The sequence below is a fragment of the Lissotriton vulgaris genome, chromosome 2_1 (assembly GCF_964263255.1).
Source record: "Lissotriton vulgaris chromosome 2_1, aLisVul1.2, whole genome shotgun sequence".
NCBI lineage: Eukaryota > Metazoa > Chordata > Amphibia > Caudata > Salamandridae > Lissotriton > Lissotriton vulgaris.
In genome coordinates this window covers 205,238,987-205,261,350 of record NC_141687.1, presented here as the reverse complement: position 1 = coordinate 205,261,350, position 22,364 = coordinate 205,238,987, and the positions used below count along the sequence as shown (strand labels likewise).

Genomic DNA, 22,364 nt, shown 5'->3' with positions numbered 1-22,364 from the left:
GAATAGTAGCACAGTAGTCAGTAAAATCTTAGGAAACAGTTGCCAATAGTTGGGAATGAGTTTTCAAGCAGGCTTTGAGAAAGCAGGCAACAGTTTTGGCAACGTACGGGGTGTCTAAGTATTGAAGTGCCAAAAGAGCCGGTCTGCATCTTCTCAGTCCTAAGTGCCGGAGCAATGGAACCAGCCATCGTTTCCACGGGGATTTATAAAAACCGCAGAAAAAGGTTACATGCAGAGTTGACTGGCGAGTAAGACCGTCACAGGGGCAGTTTATTAATTCCCGTGACCAGTCTAAGGGCACAGGCAGTGACACAAGGCGATAGAATACATCAAACAGAAATCTGGTTAAAACATACCTCTCATGATTTGACAGAAAAAAAGACAAATAAGGTTGAATGCCATAAGAAGTTTGGACCATCGTTAGATGAACATTTGACTTTTTGACAAGTTCAGAACACAGACGAAGATCGCTTAAGTGGTCAGCACATAGCTTTTTCAAAGATTTTCTAGATATGCCCAATAGAGATTCAGGGTCAGTAAAATATGCAGGGTGGTTCAAATCTGTCAAAAATGTTGAAACATATAACAGCCAAGGAATCTTTTTCCAATGGGACAAAGTGAGACAGTCAGATATTAGTGACCTAGTTAGATGACATTGCTCCTGAGTCCATATACGGTGCCATAGTAGAATCGGCTGGTATCTAATGATGTCAGTCAGATACTCCCAACCGAGTTCCACATGGGCACCGTAAGTAGGAGCACTACGGGGGAGGGCTAATATGTATTTCAAAAAGTAGTTTTCTATGATTTGTAGCTCGTCTGCAGACACATAGCCCCAGACTCCAGCCCCGTATGTAGCCACACTCATGCATTTAGCTTGGTAGATCTTCAAAAGCACAGTAGGAGCGGGCTTACCCAGTTTCCTAGAGAACGAAGTCAGTGCTGATGTTGTGCGTTGAAACTGCAGTTTTTTGCTGGATATGGCAGGTTTCCAGGACAGATGATTATCAATAAGAATACCTAGGTAGGGGTAGGTATTAGCAGTTTCTAATCTGGTCTTCTCAATAAAGAGAGATTTACATTTTTGGGCTCTCTTCCCGATATTCATAACGAAAGTCTTGGACTTATTGACTTTGAGACCAAGAGAAGACATAAATTCACAGTATTTTTCTAGTTGAGTCTGAAGTTGATTGGGTGTTCTTGCTAGGATGACTGAATCGTCTGCATACAGTAATGCAGGGATAGGGTGGGAGCTTATGCAGGGGAGATCTTTACTGTCAGCTAGCATCGCTTGCTCCAGTCCATTAGTATAGATGTTAAATAGGAATGGAGCAAGGACGCATCCCTGCCTTACGCCTTTTTCGATGTTAAAGGATTCAGTAAGCTCCCCTTTGGTACCGTATCTCACACAAGCTTTTGCGTCTGAGTATAGCTCTCGGAGAAAATTCAGCAGTGCAGGATCTATACCCAGATTTTTCAGGATCACCCATAGCTTGGAATGAATTACGCAATCAAATGCGGAACTCAAGTCCACATAAACTAGATGAAGTTTACCGCCTTTGGCCCCAGCGTATTTGCCTATAAGTAAAGTCAGGTTTAAGGCCTGTTCCACTGTGCCCAGGCCCTCCTGGAACCCAAACTGTTAAGTCAGTTAGGATCTTATTCTCTGTGGCCCAGTCCCTTAATCGCTCCAGGATTAGTCTGCCGGCAACCTTGCCTAGGGAATCCAAAAGGGAGATGGGCCTGTAGCAGGCTGGGTTGTCCCGATCTCCCTTTTTGAAAATGGGCAGGAGCACAGAGGTAGACCAAGAATCAATAAGGCCGATCTGGGTAACTGCAGACATGACCTGTGTGACAATTGGAGACCAAAGATCTATATTGCTCACAAATATGTCTAAGGGGACCCCGTCTGGACCAGGCGCCTTACCGGTCTTTGAGGCAGTCAGTGCTGTGATTACCTCCACTAGATCGAAGTGGAGGTCGATAGGGAAGATGTTATTGCTAGTGGGAGCTTCTGCATCTGGTCTGGGAGCCTCGGTTGTCAAGGGGTTGTCCCCGAAGATCTGCGAGTAGTGTGCTACCCATTTATCAGCGGGTACTGCCACATCTAGATGCTGTATCGCAGTTTCATCGGCTAGGAAAGGGGCCTTAACTGTTCTCCAAAACATGGTGGAGTCTTTGGTTAGAGTGCTCTGGTGTAGTTGGGCCCAGAGATTATTTTTTATTTCCCGTTTACGGGATTGCTGTGCCATCTTATAGTTTTTCCTTAGGGAGGCGATTAGGGGCTGGTCCCTGGTCTGATTGTGTAGAGCACTTTTCAGTGCACGCTGCGCTTTACGGCAACGGGAGTCAAACCACCCTCTGGAGTCCTTATCGTTGTCGTGAGTCCTAAGTGGACGGGTAAGCTCTTGTCTGATGACTTCTAGTATCTTAACAAAGCTGGAGAGGATCAACTGGGGGGAAGATGACGTCTCCAGGCAGTGGTGGATTAAGGGAAGGGTTTTTTGAATGATCTTACTGGTGGTCTCTGTGGAGTTGATCGTCGTCCACTTAACAGTATAACCGTTAATTTTACTCATCTCCAGGGAGTGCTGCGCTAAGAGACTTGTTTTTGGGCAGGCTGAGGATGGAGTATTTAATACTATGGTTATGCTATTTGAGTAGTGGTCACTTGAGGGGTCGGTGCCAGTTGTAAATTGCTTCAGTCGGTTGTTTAGGGATTGGGAGCATAAAATAAAATCGATGATTGTGGTAGCTCCTCCACCATGAAAAGTCGTCTTGAACTCTACAGCGGGACACACTAAAATGTTCGCGAATTCAAGTTCTAGTGCAAAAATACAAGTGTTTAGTGCATGACCCACTGTACTATGGGTGAAGTGGGCCAGGGGGACATCGTGCTCGTCTAAGAGCCCGCAAATACCTTTGCTATAGTTGTTACACAAATACACATTGAAGTCCCCACCCCACACAATATGACAATTGAACTCTTGATTCATAGCTTTTTGGTCTTGTAAATACAAAGTAATTTCCGACAGAGATTTTACACAGTCGCTGGGTGAAGAGTTATTATACATATTGATGAGATAATAACATGAGTTGTTGTCTGGAACTATTTTGAGGATTTGAGAAATTGGCGAGACTAGCGGAACTTCCATGATCGTAAAGGGAATTAAGTTGGAAGCATAGATGGCTAAGCCGCCCTTGGGTCTACCATGAGTGGACGGTAAGGAAGGAAGGTGAAATGTTTTAAAACCCTGGATATCAATAGGGTCAATTGCCCAAGTTTCTTCTAGGCAGATTAACTTAAATTTGTTGGTTACTTCCACCCAGGACTGAAGATGGATTTTCGATCTTAAGCCAGCTACGTTCCAGAATAGAATTGGGAGGTCCTGGGTTGATGAAAAAGTAGAGTTTGGAGGCTGAGGTTCAGCAGAGAAGTGTGGGAATTGGGACGGGGACTGAGTGGTTATAGCAGAGAGAGGAGGGTTGGGTTTAGGCTCACTGGGTTGAGGAATAGTGGTTTGTAGATTTGGAAGCGGGTCTGCGGGGGTAGCTGACGTGGTGTGACACGCGACCTGGTGGGGAGAAGATGACTGCTGTTGGGTCAGGGTGTGCTGGGGAGGGGAAGACTCGAGCTGGGTACCACACAAAGATGGCGAGAAGGAATCAGCCGCCCGAATGCTGTTACAGGGGTCTTTTGGGTTGGGAAAGACGCTGTTGTAACTGCTGTCTGTTGTGGGTAGAGATGGTAGTCAGTCCACCATATCCAGGCAATCGTATCGATTGGATAGTGGTGGACCTCTCCAATTGCTAAAGTGGCCTGGTGGTAGGTTACTAAAGCCATACCCCGACCACTGGTCTCGGTCTCTGACTCCACCCCAGTTTCCTACCCTCGTCCAGGACCACGGAGGACCTGCGTTACGTCGTGTATTAGGGGGATAGAAATACGACAAATTATGGGTAGCTATCCCTTCAGTGGAGATTTGATCACCCCAGGAGCAAATATGCTCGACTGTGTTTGGGTCTTCAAAATTTACTATAATACAGTCGCCCTGTGTGTTTTTTGGTAGATTGCCTAACCAAGGCACTCTACGCACTGTAGTAACTCTGTTGTCCATAAAGATTGGAAGCGGTCTATTGTTGGACAACCAGAATATTACTTTATTTTTTAAGGACCAAACCGGTTCATCTTGGTTTGGGGGGAGTTCCGGAACCCCAGTCATTATTACTACATATGGAGAGGCCTCAGGTGGGAGATGGATAGGAGGGATCCTTCTCTTACGATTATTAGGAATGGTGTTGAATCCAGTAGCATTATTGGATTTGGCAGGAGCGGGAGTGGGGGCTGTAGAGGTGGGAAGGGAAGAAGGAGGGTTTGGTAGGGAGGGTGCTGTTGGTTTAGGATTGGTTCCAGGGCGGGGTGGTAAAGGGTTAGAGGATTTAGGAGGTGGTTGCGGCTTGTTTGTAGATGCTAGGGAATGATTTTTAATAGGCTTCTCAGGGACTTTTTGTTTGTTGGAATTGGGGTTCTGCGCAGAGGTTCCAGGTTTTAGCGCTTTGGCGTTTGGAGTGTTTGAAGTAGTGGACCTGCCTTTCGCCAAATTGGAATCCTTCTTGTTTCCTATACTTTGGGATAGTGCAAGGGACAGTTGGGTAAGTTGAGACTGAACCATATGTAGGGCCTTTTCTATGGGTTCCAAGTGAGATTTAAATAAATCACCAATTCTGGTGAGCAATAGGCTGTCGTTGCTACACGCGTTGGTTGTAAGATTACCATTTACCATATCTCCTCCGCTGTAATGGGTACTTGAGCTGGTGCAGCTGATGTTCAAATTAGCAGAGATAGAATCCACTATTTGAACATTTGACAGTGAAGGAGAATGATGGAGGGATGGATGGTTAAGGTTTTGCGGGGGAAAATTAGAGGAAAGAGGAGTTGCAGGGATGGTTGTAACAGGAGGAATGGTGGAATGGGGGAGCTTAGTGGTTGTCTTCTTTAATTTTTTAGGAATTGCTCCTTCTCGTATACCCCTAGCCATTGGGGAAGAGGGGGTGTTATCTAGTTGAGTAACAAAAATAGCAGGAGATTTTTCCAGGGAGAGATGAGATTCAGACAAATCTAAAGATGCAGAAAGGTCCACTGTGCAGGGAACAGTGTGCGTTTCTGCATGCACTGTCACTGGTGGAGGTAGATCAACAGGACGTAAGGGGGTTTTTGCAGTGGCCAGTAGGCCCATCGAAGAGCGTCTGGCAATCATCAAGTCCTGTGAAATCCTCCGGTCCAGTAGAATAATGCCCTGCTCAATAGCATCGTTGGCTTTAGTTATAAATTGGTCAATTGGGCCAATGACCTCACCAGCGGATTGAGCCTGCTTTTTAACTGTGTTCCTAGTGGTTCTCGTGGACATTGTACCGTGAGGATTATTACAATAGTGAGGAACAATGAATTTTCTCAAGCCAAAAGCAAAAAGTTAGTGTGAAATGACAGTGGCAAAATATAAAAGCACGAACTGCAAATAGGGTGGCCCAGTCCAGTCCTGCCCGGTCTTGAACGGGCTTAAACGGGCCCGCCCTTGGCCCGGGCTTCGCCCGCGCTTCTCCCCGCGCGCGTCCCGCGTTGCGTTTGGGGCTGGTCAGTTTATAGTGAGACAGTTAGGGGGCGTGGCCTCCGGGGGAAGAGGCACCAGCTGTTGGATGTAGGGGCTGCTGGTCCTCGCAGTCCCCCGGTGAAGCCAACAGGTAGCCCTGGAGTCTGGTGCACGCTGGGAGCGTGCAGGCTGTCCGCCGATTGCGGAGAAGCTCCCACCAGCGGCGCGACCCTTCCTGAGCAAGACAAGTGGCAATGCGCCCTCCGTGAGCAGCGTTCTGTGATCCTTCCTTGTGGCAGGTAGAGTGTTTCAAAATGAGCGGCACCCGCGAAGCGGGTGTCGCGAAAAGTAAGTAGGCGTCTAAGGGGGGCGTGGCCTCCGGGGGAAGAGGCACCAGCTGTTGGATGTAGGGGCTGCTGGTCCTCGCAGTCCCCCGGTGAAGCCAACAGGTAGCCCTGGAGTCTGGTGCACGCTGGGAGCGTGCAGGCTGTCCGCCGATTGCGGAGAAGCTCCCACCAGCGGCGCGACCCTTCCTGAGCAAGACAAGTGGCAATTCGCCCTCCGTGAGCAGCGTTCTGTGATCCTTCCTTGTGGCAGGTAGAGTGTTTAAAAATGAGCGGCACCCGTGAAGCGGGTGTAACGAAAAGTAAGTAGGCGTCTAAGGGGGGCGTGGCCTCCGGGGGAAGAGGCACCAGCTGTTGGATGTAGGGGCTGCTGGTCCTCGCAGTCCCCCGGTGAAGCCAACAGGTAGCCCTGGAGTCTGGTGCACGCCGGGGTATGGCTTTAGTAACCCACCACCAGGCCACTTTAGCAATTGGAGAGGTCCACCACTATCCAATCGATACGATTGCCTGGATATGGTGGACTGACTACCATCTCTACCCACAACAGACAGCAGTTACAACAGCGTCTTTCCCAACCCAAAAGACCCCTGTAACAGCATTCGGGCGGCTGATTCCTTCTCGCCATCTTTGTGTGGTACCCAGCTCGAGTCTTCCCCTCCCCAGCACACCCTGACCCAACAGCAGTCATCTTCTCCCCACCAGGTCGCGTGTCACACCACGTCAGCTACCCCCGCAGACCCGCTTCCAAATCTACAAACCACTATTCCTCAACCCAGTGAGCTAGACAGACAGTTGCAGAGCTGTATAAAAGCAAGTGATTGTTATAGGAGAGAGGAAATGCCTGGAAGAGTTGAGAGAGCAAGACTGGGCACATTTTGTTTTTAATACATGAGGTAGTTGGAGGATGGATGGGTGGTAGTGCTATAGGGCTTTTTGTGTGTGATTGTTTTACGGCTCCTTTCCCGGTGCAGTTGGTGTTTGGATGCACATTAGTGAGGGATGCTCATGAGGGCATACACAACATAAAATCGTAGATGGAGTAGCTATAAAGAATGGGTATACTTTCACCAAGTAACTTAATATGTAACTTGAGCTACTTCCCTGTGTTTTATGAGGTCACTTGGAACACCTCAGTTACAAACAATCTTCTTGTTGATAGCTACAACATTATAACTGTCTATGACAATCCTGTTCCTCTGGCCCTCAAGCATGGAATAGTTTCTTCTATAACTGGTAACTGAGATGTTTTGACTAATTATTTCTGTATTTTATTTATTAAATTCACAGAGTTGGAGAGAAATGCTGATGCTTCTGGAACATCTCCTTCATACCTGAACCACTTAATTCCAGCCACACCTAAGATGAACGGGCCTGGATCACTACAAAATACCTCCATACCAACACATGATCATTTGCTAAATGCCAAGAATTGGAGAAAAGAAGAAAAAGACAGCACAATTACTACAGATGATTTCCTTGTCAATGCAACTGGTAGTGTGCCACTGAAAACAAACAGAACAAACATAATAGAAGCCCAGTCTGCAAAATCCAGTTATATAGAACCAGAAAAGTTAAATAACATTTCAACAATAGATGGACAATCAATCATAGATAATGGTGGAAGGTCAGACTTGTTGACCAGCAACAGGGCAATACGTGGGCACTCTCCAGAGACTAGCAGTGCAGAACCAGATGAAAGTGCAAATGTACAAGCAAGCTTTAATATGGCCCATTCCTTTACTGACCCTGGCCCATCTCTCTTTAACGCAGAGCAAGACAATAAGAGTGCCACTGTGGTAAACTCTACCCTGAGTGGTTCTCTTGGAATGGATCCCCAACTAAAAGCACCTTTACATGTATTGTCCACTCTTCAAATTCCAGCAGCTCAGCCCCGTTCTGCAGGATCCCCTACAGGCCCAGTCAATGCTGGCAGTAATCCAAACCTCTTGAAGGAGGTTGGGCCTAAGTCAAAGCTCCAACCAGAGGACATTACATGTGATGAGAAGGATTTGCTTCAGGGTGGACACATTGTGTGGCCAGAAAAGAGAACAGTGGGAAGTATGTTAAAGCACATCTGCCCTGAAGGGTTTCGGGCCTTCCCTGTCAGCTGGAGGGTGTGCAATCGTTGGGGCCAATGGAGCGCACTTCGCAGTCCCAGTGGAGAGCAAATGTACACCGCTCTGTGCAAGCGTAAGTTTGATTACACTTCTGAATTTCTGTATGTAACCAATATCAGGCTCCGCCACAACCAGCATGCATAATTCACTTTGTTGTGTTTGTTAATGGAAGGAGAGGTGTAACATTCTGTGAATGATGACACTGACTCCTAGAGTAAAGAAAAAGAACCATCTGGCAACGAGCAGATCCAGATCAGAAATGCAGAGATCTAGTTCTGTTTTGAACATCTGCCTCATGCTGGCAGGTGCCAGGATCAAATATACACAAATACTTAAAGGGAAAGGAGAAAGAGGATATACAAACAGATATAACACAGTTCCCTTCCTTAACAAAACTAAGAACTGACTCTCATACTTTTAGCCACTCTCCTGACATTCCATAACTTATCATCTTGTGTGACTTTGATGGGTTTCCCAAATGTTGCCTCACCTTTAACCAGAATGCCTGGTTTACTTAACCTGACCCATTCACCTACATCAAAATGGGATTGCTTCACATTCACCCTAACATCCTAACAGTGTTTGCATCTCAACTGTTTTTCCTCCACTCTCACAGCCACTTCTTCTTTACTTTTGTCAAAAAGTGTTTCACCTCTTTTTTTCTTAAACTACTGTGGGCATAGTTTGGCGATGGGTTCCCTTCCTTTCAACAACTTAAATGGGCTAATCTCAGAGGTGGTATGAGGAGTTATATGTTACAGCCATAACTTTTCCCTCAACTTGTCCTTAAATTCTGCACCAAAATTGCATGCCCATAGAATGTCCTGTTTCAAAACTCTATTGTATCTTTGTACTTGACCATTTCCTTGGGGTTCGTAAAAAGGTGGTGGTGACATGCCGAATGTTAAAATACTTAAGTAAATCCTTCTTATCTTGTGATGTTATTTGCACACCATTGTCAATAATTAGTACTTCTGGATATCCCTCTCTAGCAAATACTTCTTTGAAAAATTCAATGACACTCATAGTATTTACCGGAGGCAACAGTTTGACCTCAGGCCACTTAGAACGATAATCGATCTTTACTAATGCAAATCTGCAATCACGAGGCAAAAAAATCAATGGTCCTGAAATGTCAAATCCTACTTCCTGACATGAAAAATCCATCACTCCACCGGAACTAAAGGTGCAGGACTAATTTTCAACATCTTTTCACTACCAGCACAATCAGAACACTCCCTGACTACTGTGTCCACAAATATGTCTAAACCTGGCCACCAGAACACAGTTTTGGCCAATCTCTTCATGGAGGACATTCCCAGATGACCCTCGTGAGCCACAGTGAGAATACGATCTCAAAGAGACACAGATGTTATGCATTTACCTTGCCTGAAAACAAGATCTCCCTCCATTTCCAGTTCACCCGAAACTTTCTAAAATGGAAATAAATCTGCAGGGATATCTCCCTTAAGAGGCCACCCTTCGCTCACACAGTCTGTAACTGAAAGAAGTAAATTATTGCTCGCTACGGCATCTCTCCACATCTCTTTGGTAATGGTACTAAACTTCGCTTACATCACTTCCTGAACGCTGGCCACAATCTCCTCATCACCCCTCTCTTACCTATGTTACAAGGCAACCTAGAAAGACAATCTGCTGTCACATTGATCTTCCCTGGCACATACTCCACATGAAAATTGTACTCTTGTAAGCGAGACATTAATCTTGCTATGCGTGAATTTGCTTTCTGAGCCCCTCCTCCCAGGGGACAAAATGGTTACAAGCAGCTTATGGTCTGTCCTCAAAACAAAACAAGCTACCCAAAAATAATTGAGGAAATGCTCCACCGCCCACAAACTAGCTAGTAACTCTCTCTCAATAACAGTATAATGCCTCTCAGTTTCATTGAGGGTGTGAGAAGCGAATGCTATATTCCATTCTTGTTTACCAGCACGTTGTGACAACACTCCCACAAAACCATATAAACTTGCCTCAACTGTAATTATACACATCTTATTCATACAGTATGGTTTTAAAGTGGGAGCCGTCACCATTTCAGCCTTGATGCTTTCAAAGGCTTGTTGCTGTCTCTCTCCCCACATAAACTTCATGTTCTTCCTTGTTAATTCTCTCAAAGGTTTCATCTTGGAAGCAACATTCTTTATAAACTTACTGTAGTATTCACAGAGCCATGAAAAAGAGAGAAGTTTGTCCTTCGAATCTGGAGCAGGGGCTTTAAGAATTGCTTCAACAAGATATTTTTTGGGTACAACTCCTTCCTTAGACAATATGTGTCCCAGGTATTCCACTGAATCTTGGTATAACTTGCATTTATTCTGTTTAAGTGTCAAACCATGTTCTCTCAAAACTTCACACGTTTTCCTCAGATGACTTGAATGTACTGCTTTATCACAACAGAATTTAAGAATGTCATTCTGAAAACACTTGACGAAGGTTTCCATCCCTTTGAAAATATGACACATAGACCTTTGGAAGACAAATGCCGCTGTTGCGAGTCCAAAAAGGCAACCTTTTCAATTGATACAAACCCTAAGGAGTGATGAAAGCTGTAATGTGATGCAATTCTTCTGCCAGTTTCAATTTGATGAAACACAGAACAAAAATCAAGTGTAGAAAATATGGTGGCACCTCCAAGCATGCTTACTACCTCATTAATATTTGGTAACGTATGATAGTCCATCAAAATAGTAGCATTTAAGGCTCTAAGATCAATGCACAACCTCAGAGATTTGTCAGGTTTGCTCGCTAAGACAATTGGAGAAACCCACTCCGACGATTTGACTTCATCTATGACATCTCCATCCAACGTCTCCTTAAGCACATGACCTAACACATTGATTGGAACTTTCCTGAGCTTTTGCTTAACTGGACATGCCTCTTGCTTAAGTTTGATCAAATGAGAAAAACCTTTTAGTTTTCCCAACTTCTCAGAAAAAACATCCGGAAATTCGCTTTCAATTTCTTATCCACTTGTGTTGTCTTTACTACCAAAACAGGTTCTTTGCTGCGAGGGTTGAGTATTATTCCCAATATCCATTCATATCTCCAACCCAGCACATTAACACCCTTCTATGCCAAATACATTTTGATAAATGCAGTCCTCCCTTTGAAGGAGACACCGGAAGCTACATAACCCATTAGATCTAATATGGAACCAGCAAAACTTTGCGCTATAACATTTGAGGCACACAAATCACTGTGGGATAAAACTCCTTTGAATTTTGCATTGAAATCATTTTATGCGATAATTGACCATGGTGAACTAGAGTCAGCCATTAGTTCTAACTCCTTCTTCAGAAACTCAACAAGACATTTAGGAGATTTCCTAACATCGCCTTCTCCAGCACATACTTCATCAACAGACACAACAATACCAATTTCTTTACTGGATAAACAGTCCTGATCACATACACATCTTACACAAGAGTCTTCATTAGACTTCATGTAAAATCCTCTTCCTCTGGTAAGGACTTTCTTATTATCATTCTTGCATACTCGAGCAAAATGACCAACCCTGCCACATTTAATGCATTTTTTACCCTAGCTGGACAATGCAGAAATGACGCAATATGGTTGAAACTACCACGTGTATAGCGAATTACGTTTTTGTCAGTTATTTTTCCTGGTTGAGGTAATCTGCTAGAGGCATTTACTAAACACACATCATCTAGACTCTTCTCATTCTTGGCTCCAACGTCTTCAACAGTCTTCATCCATCTTTCTGATTGTTCAAAGGCCTTGGCAGTGGCAATAGTAGCATGCAAATTGGAATTACCCAACACCCAAAGTTGTTGTGTTTTTTTAATTTTGTTTTTAGTTTAGTACTTTTATTGAAGATAAAACATGGTAAGCATTACAGAAAATAAGGGAAACATATCTTATTAATAACTCATAATATTATTGCATTCAGTAAAACCAGAAACTCCTTAACAACATAGGAATATGAAATCTAGGTGTAGTAATAAACAGAATAGAAACATGAAAGGATAATTACACAGTGTATAATTTATTTACAAAAGGGAAGAGAAGAGGAAAGGAGAAAGAAAGAAAAGGAGAGGAACAAAAGAAAGAAAAGAAAAAGAGATATCATGAGTTCTGAGGGAGGTGATGAGTGTGAGGATAAGAAGGTAGTAAAGGGGAGCCACAGTATGTCATATTTGATTTTCAGAGATAAAGAAGAAGAGGAAACAGTAGATATTCTATGTTCATCACATATAAGGTCCCACCAAGCCATAAAAGATAACTTAGAATTATCTTTCCAACATGATAAAATAATTTTAAAAGCAAGATCAATAAATAGATCAAATAAAACAGGTTTCGGAGATAGGTTATCAAAGTCAGCAGACAAGGTAACGAAAAAAACATTTTGGAAAGAAAGTGGAATATTTCATGAGAAAATCAATAAACATTTTGCCCAAATAGTTTTCCAAAATACAGTAACTTTAGGACAATGATCAGGGAGGTGACTCAAAGTACCATCAGATTCAAGACATGACCAGCAGGAGGAGGAAACAGATGAGTCAATTTTATGAAGAAAAAATGGGGTCATTACAGCTCTACTATAGATAAAAAATAAAAATTGGGTTATATTGGCATCTTTAGAAGTTTTTAATAATTTACTTCATAATAAGTCCCATTGTTGGATAGATAAGGATTGAGACAAATCTATCTCCCATAATAGTTCAGTAGGTGATTTATTTCTTATAGTGAGAGGAGAAGAGAGAGATTTATAAATAAAGGAGGCTTTATCTGTGGAGTCAGTAGTGAGATCATGCAATGGTGTTATAGGAATAAATGGTGTAACATCAGGTGTAAAGTTGTTGTCTGATAAATAAGTATGAAGTACAGGAATGAATTGATTGTATTTTTGGAGCCAAGAATCAGGAAGGCCAAACTTCTCCTGCAATTGTGGGTAGGTAAAAATGGGAAGTCAAATGATGAACATTAAAATACCCTTTTCCTTCCAATGTTTAAAGTAAAATGATTTGTGGCGTAATTTAATACATTTATTGTACCAAATAGAAGATGCAAGAAAGGATTGACTAGAACCGGATCCTTGGTTAAAAAGGGTGTGTAATAAATAGTGGGATTACTTAAGAATAGGGTTTTTAGATATAAAGGTGAAATTAGACATAGTAACAACATTTCAAAAATAAATTCATGTAATAAAAAACGTTCAAAGTGGCGTTAAACAGGGACCCCCTGAATAAGATCAGATTCCTGGATCAGGGCTAAACAATTGATGGAAAAATCAAACATCCAGGCAAAAACAATGTAGATAGCGGGCAACTAATCAATATTTCAAATATAAACACAAGTAAAAGAAAAGATTTTTTAAACCAGTAAATGTAGTCATACATGAAATATAATAAAAATTGATAGACATGTTCAATCAAATACAAAGGTTAAATAAAAACAATAAAAAGAGAGTACAGTATTCAATTATAGTAATCTCTAATGTCAAGGGGAAAAGTAAAAAACTATGATGATTCCCACAGCTGATTGTCAGAGTAGATGTTTTTTTCTGCCAACGCGTTTCGACGCAAACACTGCATCTTCATCAGGATGACATCTGCTTTTTTCTATAATTCAAAAAATGATATTTTTTAGAATCATTTTACTTGTGTTCAGACAACTCGATCTTTCATTAAACTTTGATGGTTATGATCAAACCAATAAGCCAGACAATTCTTATGACAAAAACATATTAAACCGCAAGATAGGGACACAAATACGGAGCTCATAGACCAACACATACATGATGCAACCCTATTGATGTTTCTTTAGGAGTTCAGACCACATCTACATAAAACATTTGATGAGGTATATTACTTTTTTCTTTTTTCAATCAAACGACAGAGCATAATTAACATTACAATCTACAACAGTCAAGTATTGCTAACTAATACATTTATGAGACTTTGATGGGAGAGAAAAAAATATATATATACGATTAAGTAAGAATAAGACAGAAAGAAACAAAAGAGTGTTTTGGTTTACATTCCATACATATTTTTTCTTTAATAAATAACGCAACCAGCGTATATTTTATTACTATCTAGTTAGAGACGGATATTTTAAAGCGTAACTACACCTTTTAATATTCACAACAACCTTATCATCCGTTTACAAAATTTTAACCTACCTATATATTAATCCTGCACGTCTCTAACCGTGTTCTTATCTACTTCCCACCTCCCAGAGAAATTATTTTATATTTTAAAGTTGAAAGTTAGTTTGGACTATTTATCTATTCAATGTCATGTATGTGTTGGTCTATGAGCTCTGTATTTGTGTCCCTATCTTGCGGTTTAATATGTTTTTGTCGTAAGAATTGTCTGGCTTATTGGTTTGATCATAACCATCAAAGTTTAATAAAAGATCGAGTTGTCTGAACACAAGTAAAATGATTCTAAAAAATATCATTTTTTGAATTATAGAAAAAAGCAGATGTTGTCCTGATGAAGACGCAGTGTTTGCGTCGAAACGCGTTGGCAGAAAAAAACATCTACTCTGACAATCAGCTTTGGGAATCATCATAGTTTTTTACTTTTCCCCTTGACATTAGAGATTACTATAATTGAATACTGTACTCTCTTTTTATTGTTTTTATATAACCTTTGTATTTGATTGAACATGTCTATCAATTTTTTATTAAATTTCATGTATGACTACATTTACTGGTTTAAAAAATCTTTTCTTTTACTTGTGTTTATATTTGCTATATTGATTAGTTGCCAGCTATCTGCATTGTTTTTGCCTGGATGTTTGATTTTTCCATCATAAAAAACATTCAAAACAACCCCAGGTATCGGAGAATCATGGTAATCTTTAGACATAGCAAAAAATGTACGGATTAAAAAGGCAGTATGATATAGCTTAAAGTCAGGAAATCGTACACCCCCTTCGGTTTTCGGTCTAATTAACTTCAATAAGGTAATACAAGCACGCTTGTTATTCCAAAGGAACTTAATGCAGATGGAGTTTATTTGGGAAAAATAATAATTAGGAATTTTAAAAGGTAACATAGAAAGTAAAGAAAGAACATGAGGGACCATCATCATTTTGATAGTATCTAATCTACTCCACCAAGATAAAAATAGGGGAGACCAGGAAGATAATAACTTTTGGAGTTTAGATTTTAGGACGGTAAAATTATGAACAAGTGTGTCAGGTATGGTGGCAGAAAACCAAACTCCTAAATATTTCATCTTTTGAGGACACCATGTGAAATTAGTTTTATGAAGCATATAATGATAACAAGAGGAATTTAGTGGTAGGATTTCAGTGTGAGATAAAGTTACTTTGTAACCAGAGAGCTTGTAAAAAAAGTAATCTTTTGCAAAAACGGGTCGATGGACATAGAGGGATTAGACATGTAAATTAAAACATCATCTGCATAAGCAGAAAGTTTTACTTCTTGAGAGTTGACCTTAAATTCAGTTATGCCAGGGTTGCATCTGATTTGCTCTAATAAAGGCTCCAGGCATAGGAGAAAAAGTATTGGAGATAAAGGACAACCTTTTTTTTTTTTTTTTTTTTTTTTTTTTTTTAATTTTTAAAACCTTTATTCGTAACAAGTGGTGGAAGACAAGCATGAGATCAGCAATGACATACATACAAAGCATATAACGATACAGGTGTGATGAAGTGCAGCGGCATACAAAAAAAATGTTCAGGTGACATATCCAGAGGGAGAAGTCCAGTTGGCAGAAATAAGGTCACGGCAACAGTAGGGGCCTGGGACGCGACACACCATTACAGAGCATATAAACACACCAATAATACGGACAGCAAGCAAATAACGGTCCAAGGGGAGAGCAGTGGCAGGGCCGCGAGCACATACGCACAGCGTAGTGGCCCCCAAGGTAAGGCATCGTAAGCTGCATCCCAAGAGAGAGGGCAGTAAAACCCCGTTCCCCCATCAACGATAATAACATACTCCTCACATCGAGAGAGGCCGCAGTGCACACATAGGGACCCTCACAGCACGTGGACCGGGCAAGTGGCAGAAAAACGTACAATCCCAACAAACTAATCCACATTAACCCACCCCAACCCGATCAGCACTGTCCGAATCAGAATCCTGCACAGCCCTGGTAAGAAGGTACACCTGCAGTGGACTCCAAAAGTCTCTGGGCCTGCAGCGCATAGGCATCAATTCTGCGTAAACATTATGTTGGTCCTGACAATAAATGACATCTCTCAGCCAGTCATCGAACCGCGGTATCCTGCCCCTACCCCAGCAGCAGGCCACACGCCTCTTTGCCAGCAGCAGAGTGACATCCACAAACCTACGATACATTGCTGGCACCGCCCTGGTATAACCCAGCAACAGGACCAGAGGGTCAAATGGCACTCCATTGTCGGTCATAGCCTGAAGAGCATCATGGACCCGCACCCAATACTCCAAAATCACCCCACACTCCCACGCCAAATGGAGAAAATCAGCACCCGTCGCTTGACAACGAGTGCACCTGTCATCCTCCGCTAGTCGGAACCTGAGCTTCCTAGCTGGGGTGTAGTAAAAGCGCTGTATGAATTTGTAGTGTATGATCTTTAGGCGGCAACTAGAGGAGATGTTAGCGGTCACACCACAACAATACTTCCATTGGTCATCAGAAATGGAAATGCCTAGCTCAGCATCCCACTGGGTCCGCGCTCGCCCAGGTGAGACAGCACGTTGTCTCCTGATGGCACTATACAATCGAGACACCAAGTGACGTCCATCAGAAAGCAACAACTCATGGAGTGGCAGGGTCACCCCCGGCTCACCGGGGAACTCAGGCAACAGTGATCTCAGGCCCTGGCGCAGCCGGACATAGTAAAACATATCAAGTGGGGAGTACGCCCCATCCCCGAAGAATTGCTCCAGGGTACGGAAGGTGCCCTCACGAAACAGGTCACCCCAGGTGTGAATCGCAAGACGACTGCACAGGCGTCGGAAACCAGCTTCCTGCAGAAGAGACAGGGCAGGGTGATACATCAAAGGCAACGCAGGCGAGTAAAGAAAAGCAACATCCAGCACCTTTGCGATGCGCTTCCAGGCATCTACAGTGCAGGTGACCGTCGTTTGGTGTGTGTCAATGTCCTCAACACGACCCAGGACCATGCCCTCCAACGGGAGAGGATGAGCGACCCACTGTTCGGCGGCCACCTGAGGCATGAACGGCGTGGGGCGCATCCAGTGGTAGGCGAAGCGCGCTTGAGCGCTAACATAATAGAGTTCAAACTCAGGGACGTCAAAGCCCCCATCGACGTAAGGCAGCGTCAGCGTAGACCACGCCACTCGTGGCTGTTTACCCCCCCAAAACAACCGAAGCAACTCTGAGCGGAGACGTGAGAAAAAATAAGCCCCAGGATAATACGGAATGTTTTGAAACAAATACAGAAAGCGAGGTAACACCACCATCTTGATGAGAGATGCCCTGCCCGCCATAGATAATGGCAAAGAACTCCACCTCGTGATGCTGTCTGCCAAGTTAGTTATAGCCACACCGTAATTAAGCCGTAGTGTCTCCTCCTTGAGCAGTGACACAACAATACCCAAATATCGCAGGTCGGAGTCACACCACTCCAAGGGGTAGTCAAGTGGGAAACGGTGGACCGCCGCAGTGAGTGGAAAGAATTGGGATTTCTGCCAATTGATATGAACCCCAGATACACCACCAAAGGCTACAAACTCCCGTAATAACGCATTAAGATTCGACTGTGGGTCTTTCACATAGAGGGTAACATCATCAGCGTACATGGATATGCCAATCTGCCGCTGAAGGCAATTAAACGCACTCTGTTGATGCAGTTGCCGTATCCTACATGCAAGAGGCTCTATAGCAATGGCGAACAAGAGGGGGGAGAGTGGACACCCCTGCCTGGTACCTCTCGTGATCGGGAAAGGGGAGGACAACACCCCATTTACAACCACTCTGGCCATAGGGTCAGTGTAGAGTAGTTTAACCCACGAGATAAATATCCTGGGGAAGCCCATTCTGCACAGGACGTCAATTAAATAACCCCATTCTACCGAGTCGAACGCCTTTGTCGCGTCTAGAAAAACAGCAGCCACCGGGAGCTCCGGGGAGATGGTCGGGATCAAGGAGAATAATGTGCGAAGGTTATGGGAGGTCGCCCGTCCAGGCACAAAACCTGACTGGTCAGGTAGTACTATAATGGGCATGAGTTCAGAGAGACGCACCGCCAACACCTTGGCCAGAATTTTAACATCGCAGTTAAGCAATGAAAGAGGCCTATAGGAGCCCACATCAAGAGGATCCTTTCCGGGTTTGAGTAAAGAGATGATAGCAACTTCCCTCATAGACCCTGGCAGGCGCCCCACTTCAAGGGATTCCTCGAAAACCTCCCGCAACACCGGAGCCATAATATCTACGTAACACTTATAAAATTCAGCGGGGAGGCCATCTAGGCCTGTAGCCTTGCCATTATTAAGCGACATGATGGCACTCCTGACCTCATCGACCTCCAGGGGCCTACCCAGAAAAGCCCTGTGATCATCAGAGAGCCAGCAAAGCGACAGCTCATCCAAAAATCCCCCATATCTCACATCTCCGGAGTGCTGGGAAGTGTATAAGTGTGTATAGTGTTGCAGAAATGTGTCCCGTATAATCTCTGAGTCCGTGCAGCGAGTGCCATCAGCCAAGACCAGTTCCAAGACATCTGAGCTGTGTCTCTGGTGTCTCGTAAGAGCCGCCAGGACCTTCCCCGGTCTCTCACCCTCACAATACCGTCTAGCTACCCAGTATTTTCCCCTATGCTTCGCTTCCCTGGCCGCTTCTTCCTCGTATTCCGATAGTTTAACCCTAAACTGGTGCATGAGATCAGGGTCCGGGCCAGCAAGTAGACCATTCTCTAGTCGTTTTAGGTCGGCATCTAAATCAGCAAGTGTACGGACAATGGTCCTGAGTACCCCACAGCTCTTGGAGATAGTGAGCCCCCGAATCGTAACCTTGAATGCCTCCCATATTATCTCCACACTGTTCACAGACCCCTTATTCCTCGGAAAGAAAGCCTCTATCTCCTCACCCAATTCCGCCTTAAAAATGGGGTCCAGCAGGGCCGAAGGGAATAGCCTCCAAGGCGGACGCGGTCGGTGTAGTCCAGGTACTGACACCACAACCCGAACCGGACAGTGATCAGAGAAGGTCCTGGGGAGGTGCGTCACCCCATGCAATCCTGCCACTAGCCCCCTGGAAAGGAAGATATAATCCAGCCTCGCCCAGGTACGGGCCTGTGTCGTGAAATGAGTGCCCTCCTTAACAGTGGGGTGTACATATCGCCAGCTGTCCACCAGCCCTGCCTCTTCCACAATGCCCCGCAAAACATCTCTGGCTTGTATATTGTACTGATGACTCCCCTCCGATCTGTCCTCAAGAGCCACCATTGCCAAATTAAAATCCCCCCCCCACACAATATGAGAAGCCTCAACAGCAAGCACATGTCCCCACAGTGTAAGAAAAAAAGCTGGGCTATCAACATTTGGTGCATAACAATTCACAAAAAGCACAGTGAGCTGTCCAATCCTTCCCCACAACAGTACATATCTCCCATCAGAGTCCAAGTGTGATCCCAACTCCTGGAAGGCAAGTGATTTTTTAATCAATATTGCAACCCCCCTTGCATAAGAGGAGTACGAAGAGAACTTCCTCACAGTGGCCCACCTCCCACCAAACGCACATGTCGGTGACCGGCCCAGATGTGTTTCCTGTAAAAGTGCCACCTGTACGGCATGTCGGTCTAGATACTGCAACACATTTCGGCATTTCCTGGCATCATTGAGCCCACGCACATTCCAAGAAAGAATCGAAATCTTATCCAACACTGCGATCGCCATCACTCATAGGGTATACGTGTCAAAGAGCCCCGCGCACCCGCATCAGGCACACCATACGAGCCACTATAGGGGGCCGTAGCCGCCACACCATTACCCCACCCAGTAACAAGAAAAGTACAATCAACCATGTCGTCTTCCATCCCCAGAACCAAACCCCCCCCCCCAAAACCAGTCAACGCACAACCGTGCAACAGGCGCGCAGCTCCATACGGGAACATCCAGGGCGCATCGCACCCAACAAGTGAGTGTACAGGGTCCAAAAAGTCCCTACCTCCCACCGCCCACCTGACCAACCCCAACCTGTCAGGACCCCCTACCACCCCCCCTCCCCGCACCCCAGGCATCCATCCACACATCCAAAACACCATCCGCACAACAAAGTAAAGTGTGAACATAGTAGGGGAATTCCCGCTGGGGGTGCCCACCAGAGGTGCACTTCACCACCCCCTCACACTATGCCGCCCTCCCAGCCGATGAGGCAAAGATACAAGGCAGGCACAGTGGTAGGGTGGGTGCCCGGAGCAAGAATAGGAACACAACCTCAGCCAACGCCAACCCAACAGTCACACCATGCAGCCTCACAGAAAAAACACAGAGGACCACCCATCAGCCCACAATATCACACGCTTCGGAGAGGCAGCAGGCAGCGGCAGGTGAAACAATGTCAATAGGAAGCGTTCAACATAGTCATCATGCCATCAAAAACCTGATCAGGGGTCTTCCTCCTCCCCCGCCGGTTGACGATCGTTCTGTCCCATCCCATCCTGGCGGTCAGCAGCAGCACGTTCCCTCTGCAGCCGCTTCACAAAGTCTTCCGCCTGCTGCGGATTCGTGAAGAAAGTCTGCTTCGCCTGATGAGTGACCCTTAATTTCGCAGGGTAGAGCAAAGCGTAGTCCACCTGGAGGTCCCGAAGCTTCTTCTTAACCGCCAAGAATTTTCGCCGTTGTTCCTGCACCATCGGAGTGAAGTCAGGGTATATCGTGAAATTGACACCCTCGAAGGAGAGCGAGCGGGAAGTGCGGGCCGCATGAAGAGCCGCATCACGATCCCGATAGTTCAGGAGGCGAGCAATGATGGGGCGTGGGGCCGCACCGGGGGCCGGTCGCGGTCCAAGCGAGCGGTGCGCCCGTTCTACAATAAACTGGGTCGAAAAGGATCCCGCCCCAACTGCCCCAACCAAGAGCCTCTCCACATACGTTTCCATCTTTCCAACATTTGTAGACTCCGGCACACCTACTACGCGAATGTTATTGCGCCGACTTCTCGCCTCCAACTCCTCGTTCTTAGCGGCTATTACACGTAGGATATTGTCCATCCGCGCCAACTGAGTGGTATGAGTGGCCGCAGTGTCGTCGTGATCGGAGATACGCTGTTCCGCCGTGGTCAGGCGCTCCTCATGGACATCAAGTTTCTGTACCACCGCGTCCATGCGGGAGGATAGTTTGTCCACCTTATCCACAATGGTGGCGAAGCCTTGCCGCATCTCCTGCATCATCTGCTGGAAGTCAGGGGTGGACGGTTGCAAGACAGCATCAGCGGCAGTCGGAGGAGGAGATCGCGAGGTACCAGCCTCCTGTACCAGGCGGGTGCCCCTTCTGGAAGTCGCCGAGTCAAAGGAGAGCTTAGGTTGCTTATTATCAGGTTTGCCCATGGTGGTGCACACAACACACGCACCAATGTCGTAAGCAGGGAGGCCTGAGGGTTGAATCTCGTAAGTAAGGCCACGGTCAACACAGCGACACACACAGCAGGGGATGCCTCGTAAACAATGTCAAAAGTGGGTCGCAGAGTGTACACCTCCGTACAAATCCACCAGTAGACACAGTACAGACTCGCCAGGTGCCAAAAGAGCTGCCGCTGTAATAATAGCAGGATGTAGTCCAGGGGGGCCAAGTGATGACCCTGTCCACCACACCTTGATGTAGAGAGGGCTGTGCCACTCACAGTCCGCAACCAGCGACTGCGTGTAGGGGTCAGCCCCAGCTGTGTTCCGCAGGGGCCAGGGTGGGGCAAACCAGGATCACGGGGCAAATCAGGCACAGCAGGGGACAGCCATGGGCCGTGGTATGTGAATGGCGCTAGCGCCGTGCAAACCCCCAGAAGGGACTCGCCGCGTAGCCTATCCCAGCCGGCTCCGCAATACAACGGCCGCTGCAGTGGAAAAGGGCGCCAAGAAGCAAAAGTCCAGGTCCGCTGTGGTACATGCGTTAATATCGCCCACAGCCCCTATGCCAACGCAAGAGTTGAAACACAGCAGGGAGTGACAATGCAGTCCGCGGGGGCACGCCGCCAAACAGACGAGTATAGCAGGCTCCACAAGTATGCCAAACACAATGGTGCCAAATGAGCGAGCAAACGGCCCCCCCGTAGTGCAATCAGACAAGGTCCTCACGCCAGCAGCAGCTCACCTCCATGTACAGCACGCCGTCCGCTGGCGCCCAGGGG

At 45.4% G+C, this 22,364-nt stretch overlaps 1 protein-coding gene across 9 annotated transcripts in view; it reads left to right on the top strand.

Annotated features, from left to right (window-relative positions):
* LOC147729834 (complement factor B-like) overlaps positions 1–22,364 on the top strand; it is an 877,333-nt gene that overhangs the window by 37,119 nt on the left and 817,850 nt on the right. For all 9 annotated transcript variants that reach the window (XM_086954737.1, XM_086954730.1, XM_086954734.1 and 6 more), the window contains exon 2: positions 7,220–8,122. In XM_086954737.1, coding sequence (XP_086810863.1) covers positions 7,220–8,122 — 903 coding nt within the window. The remainder of the gene's footprint in view (positions 1–7,219; positions 8,123–22,364) is intronic.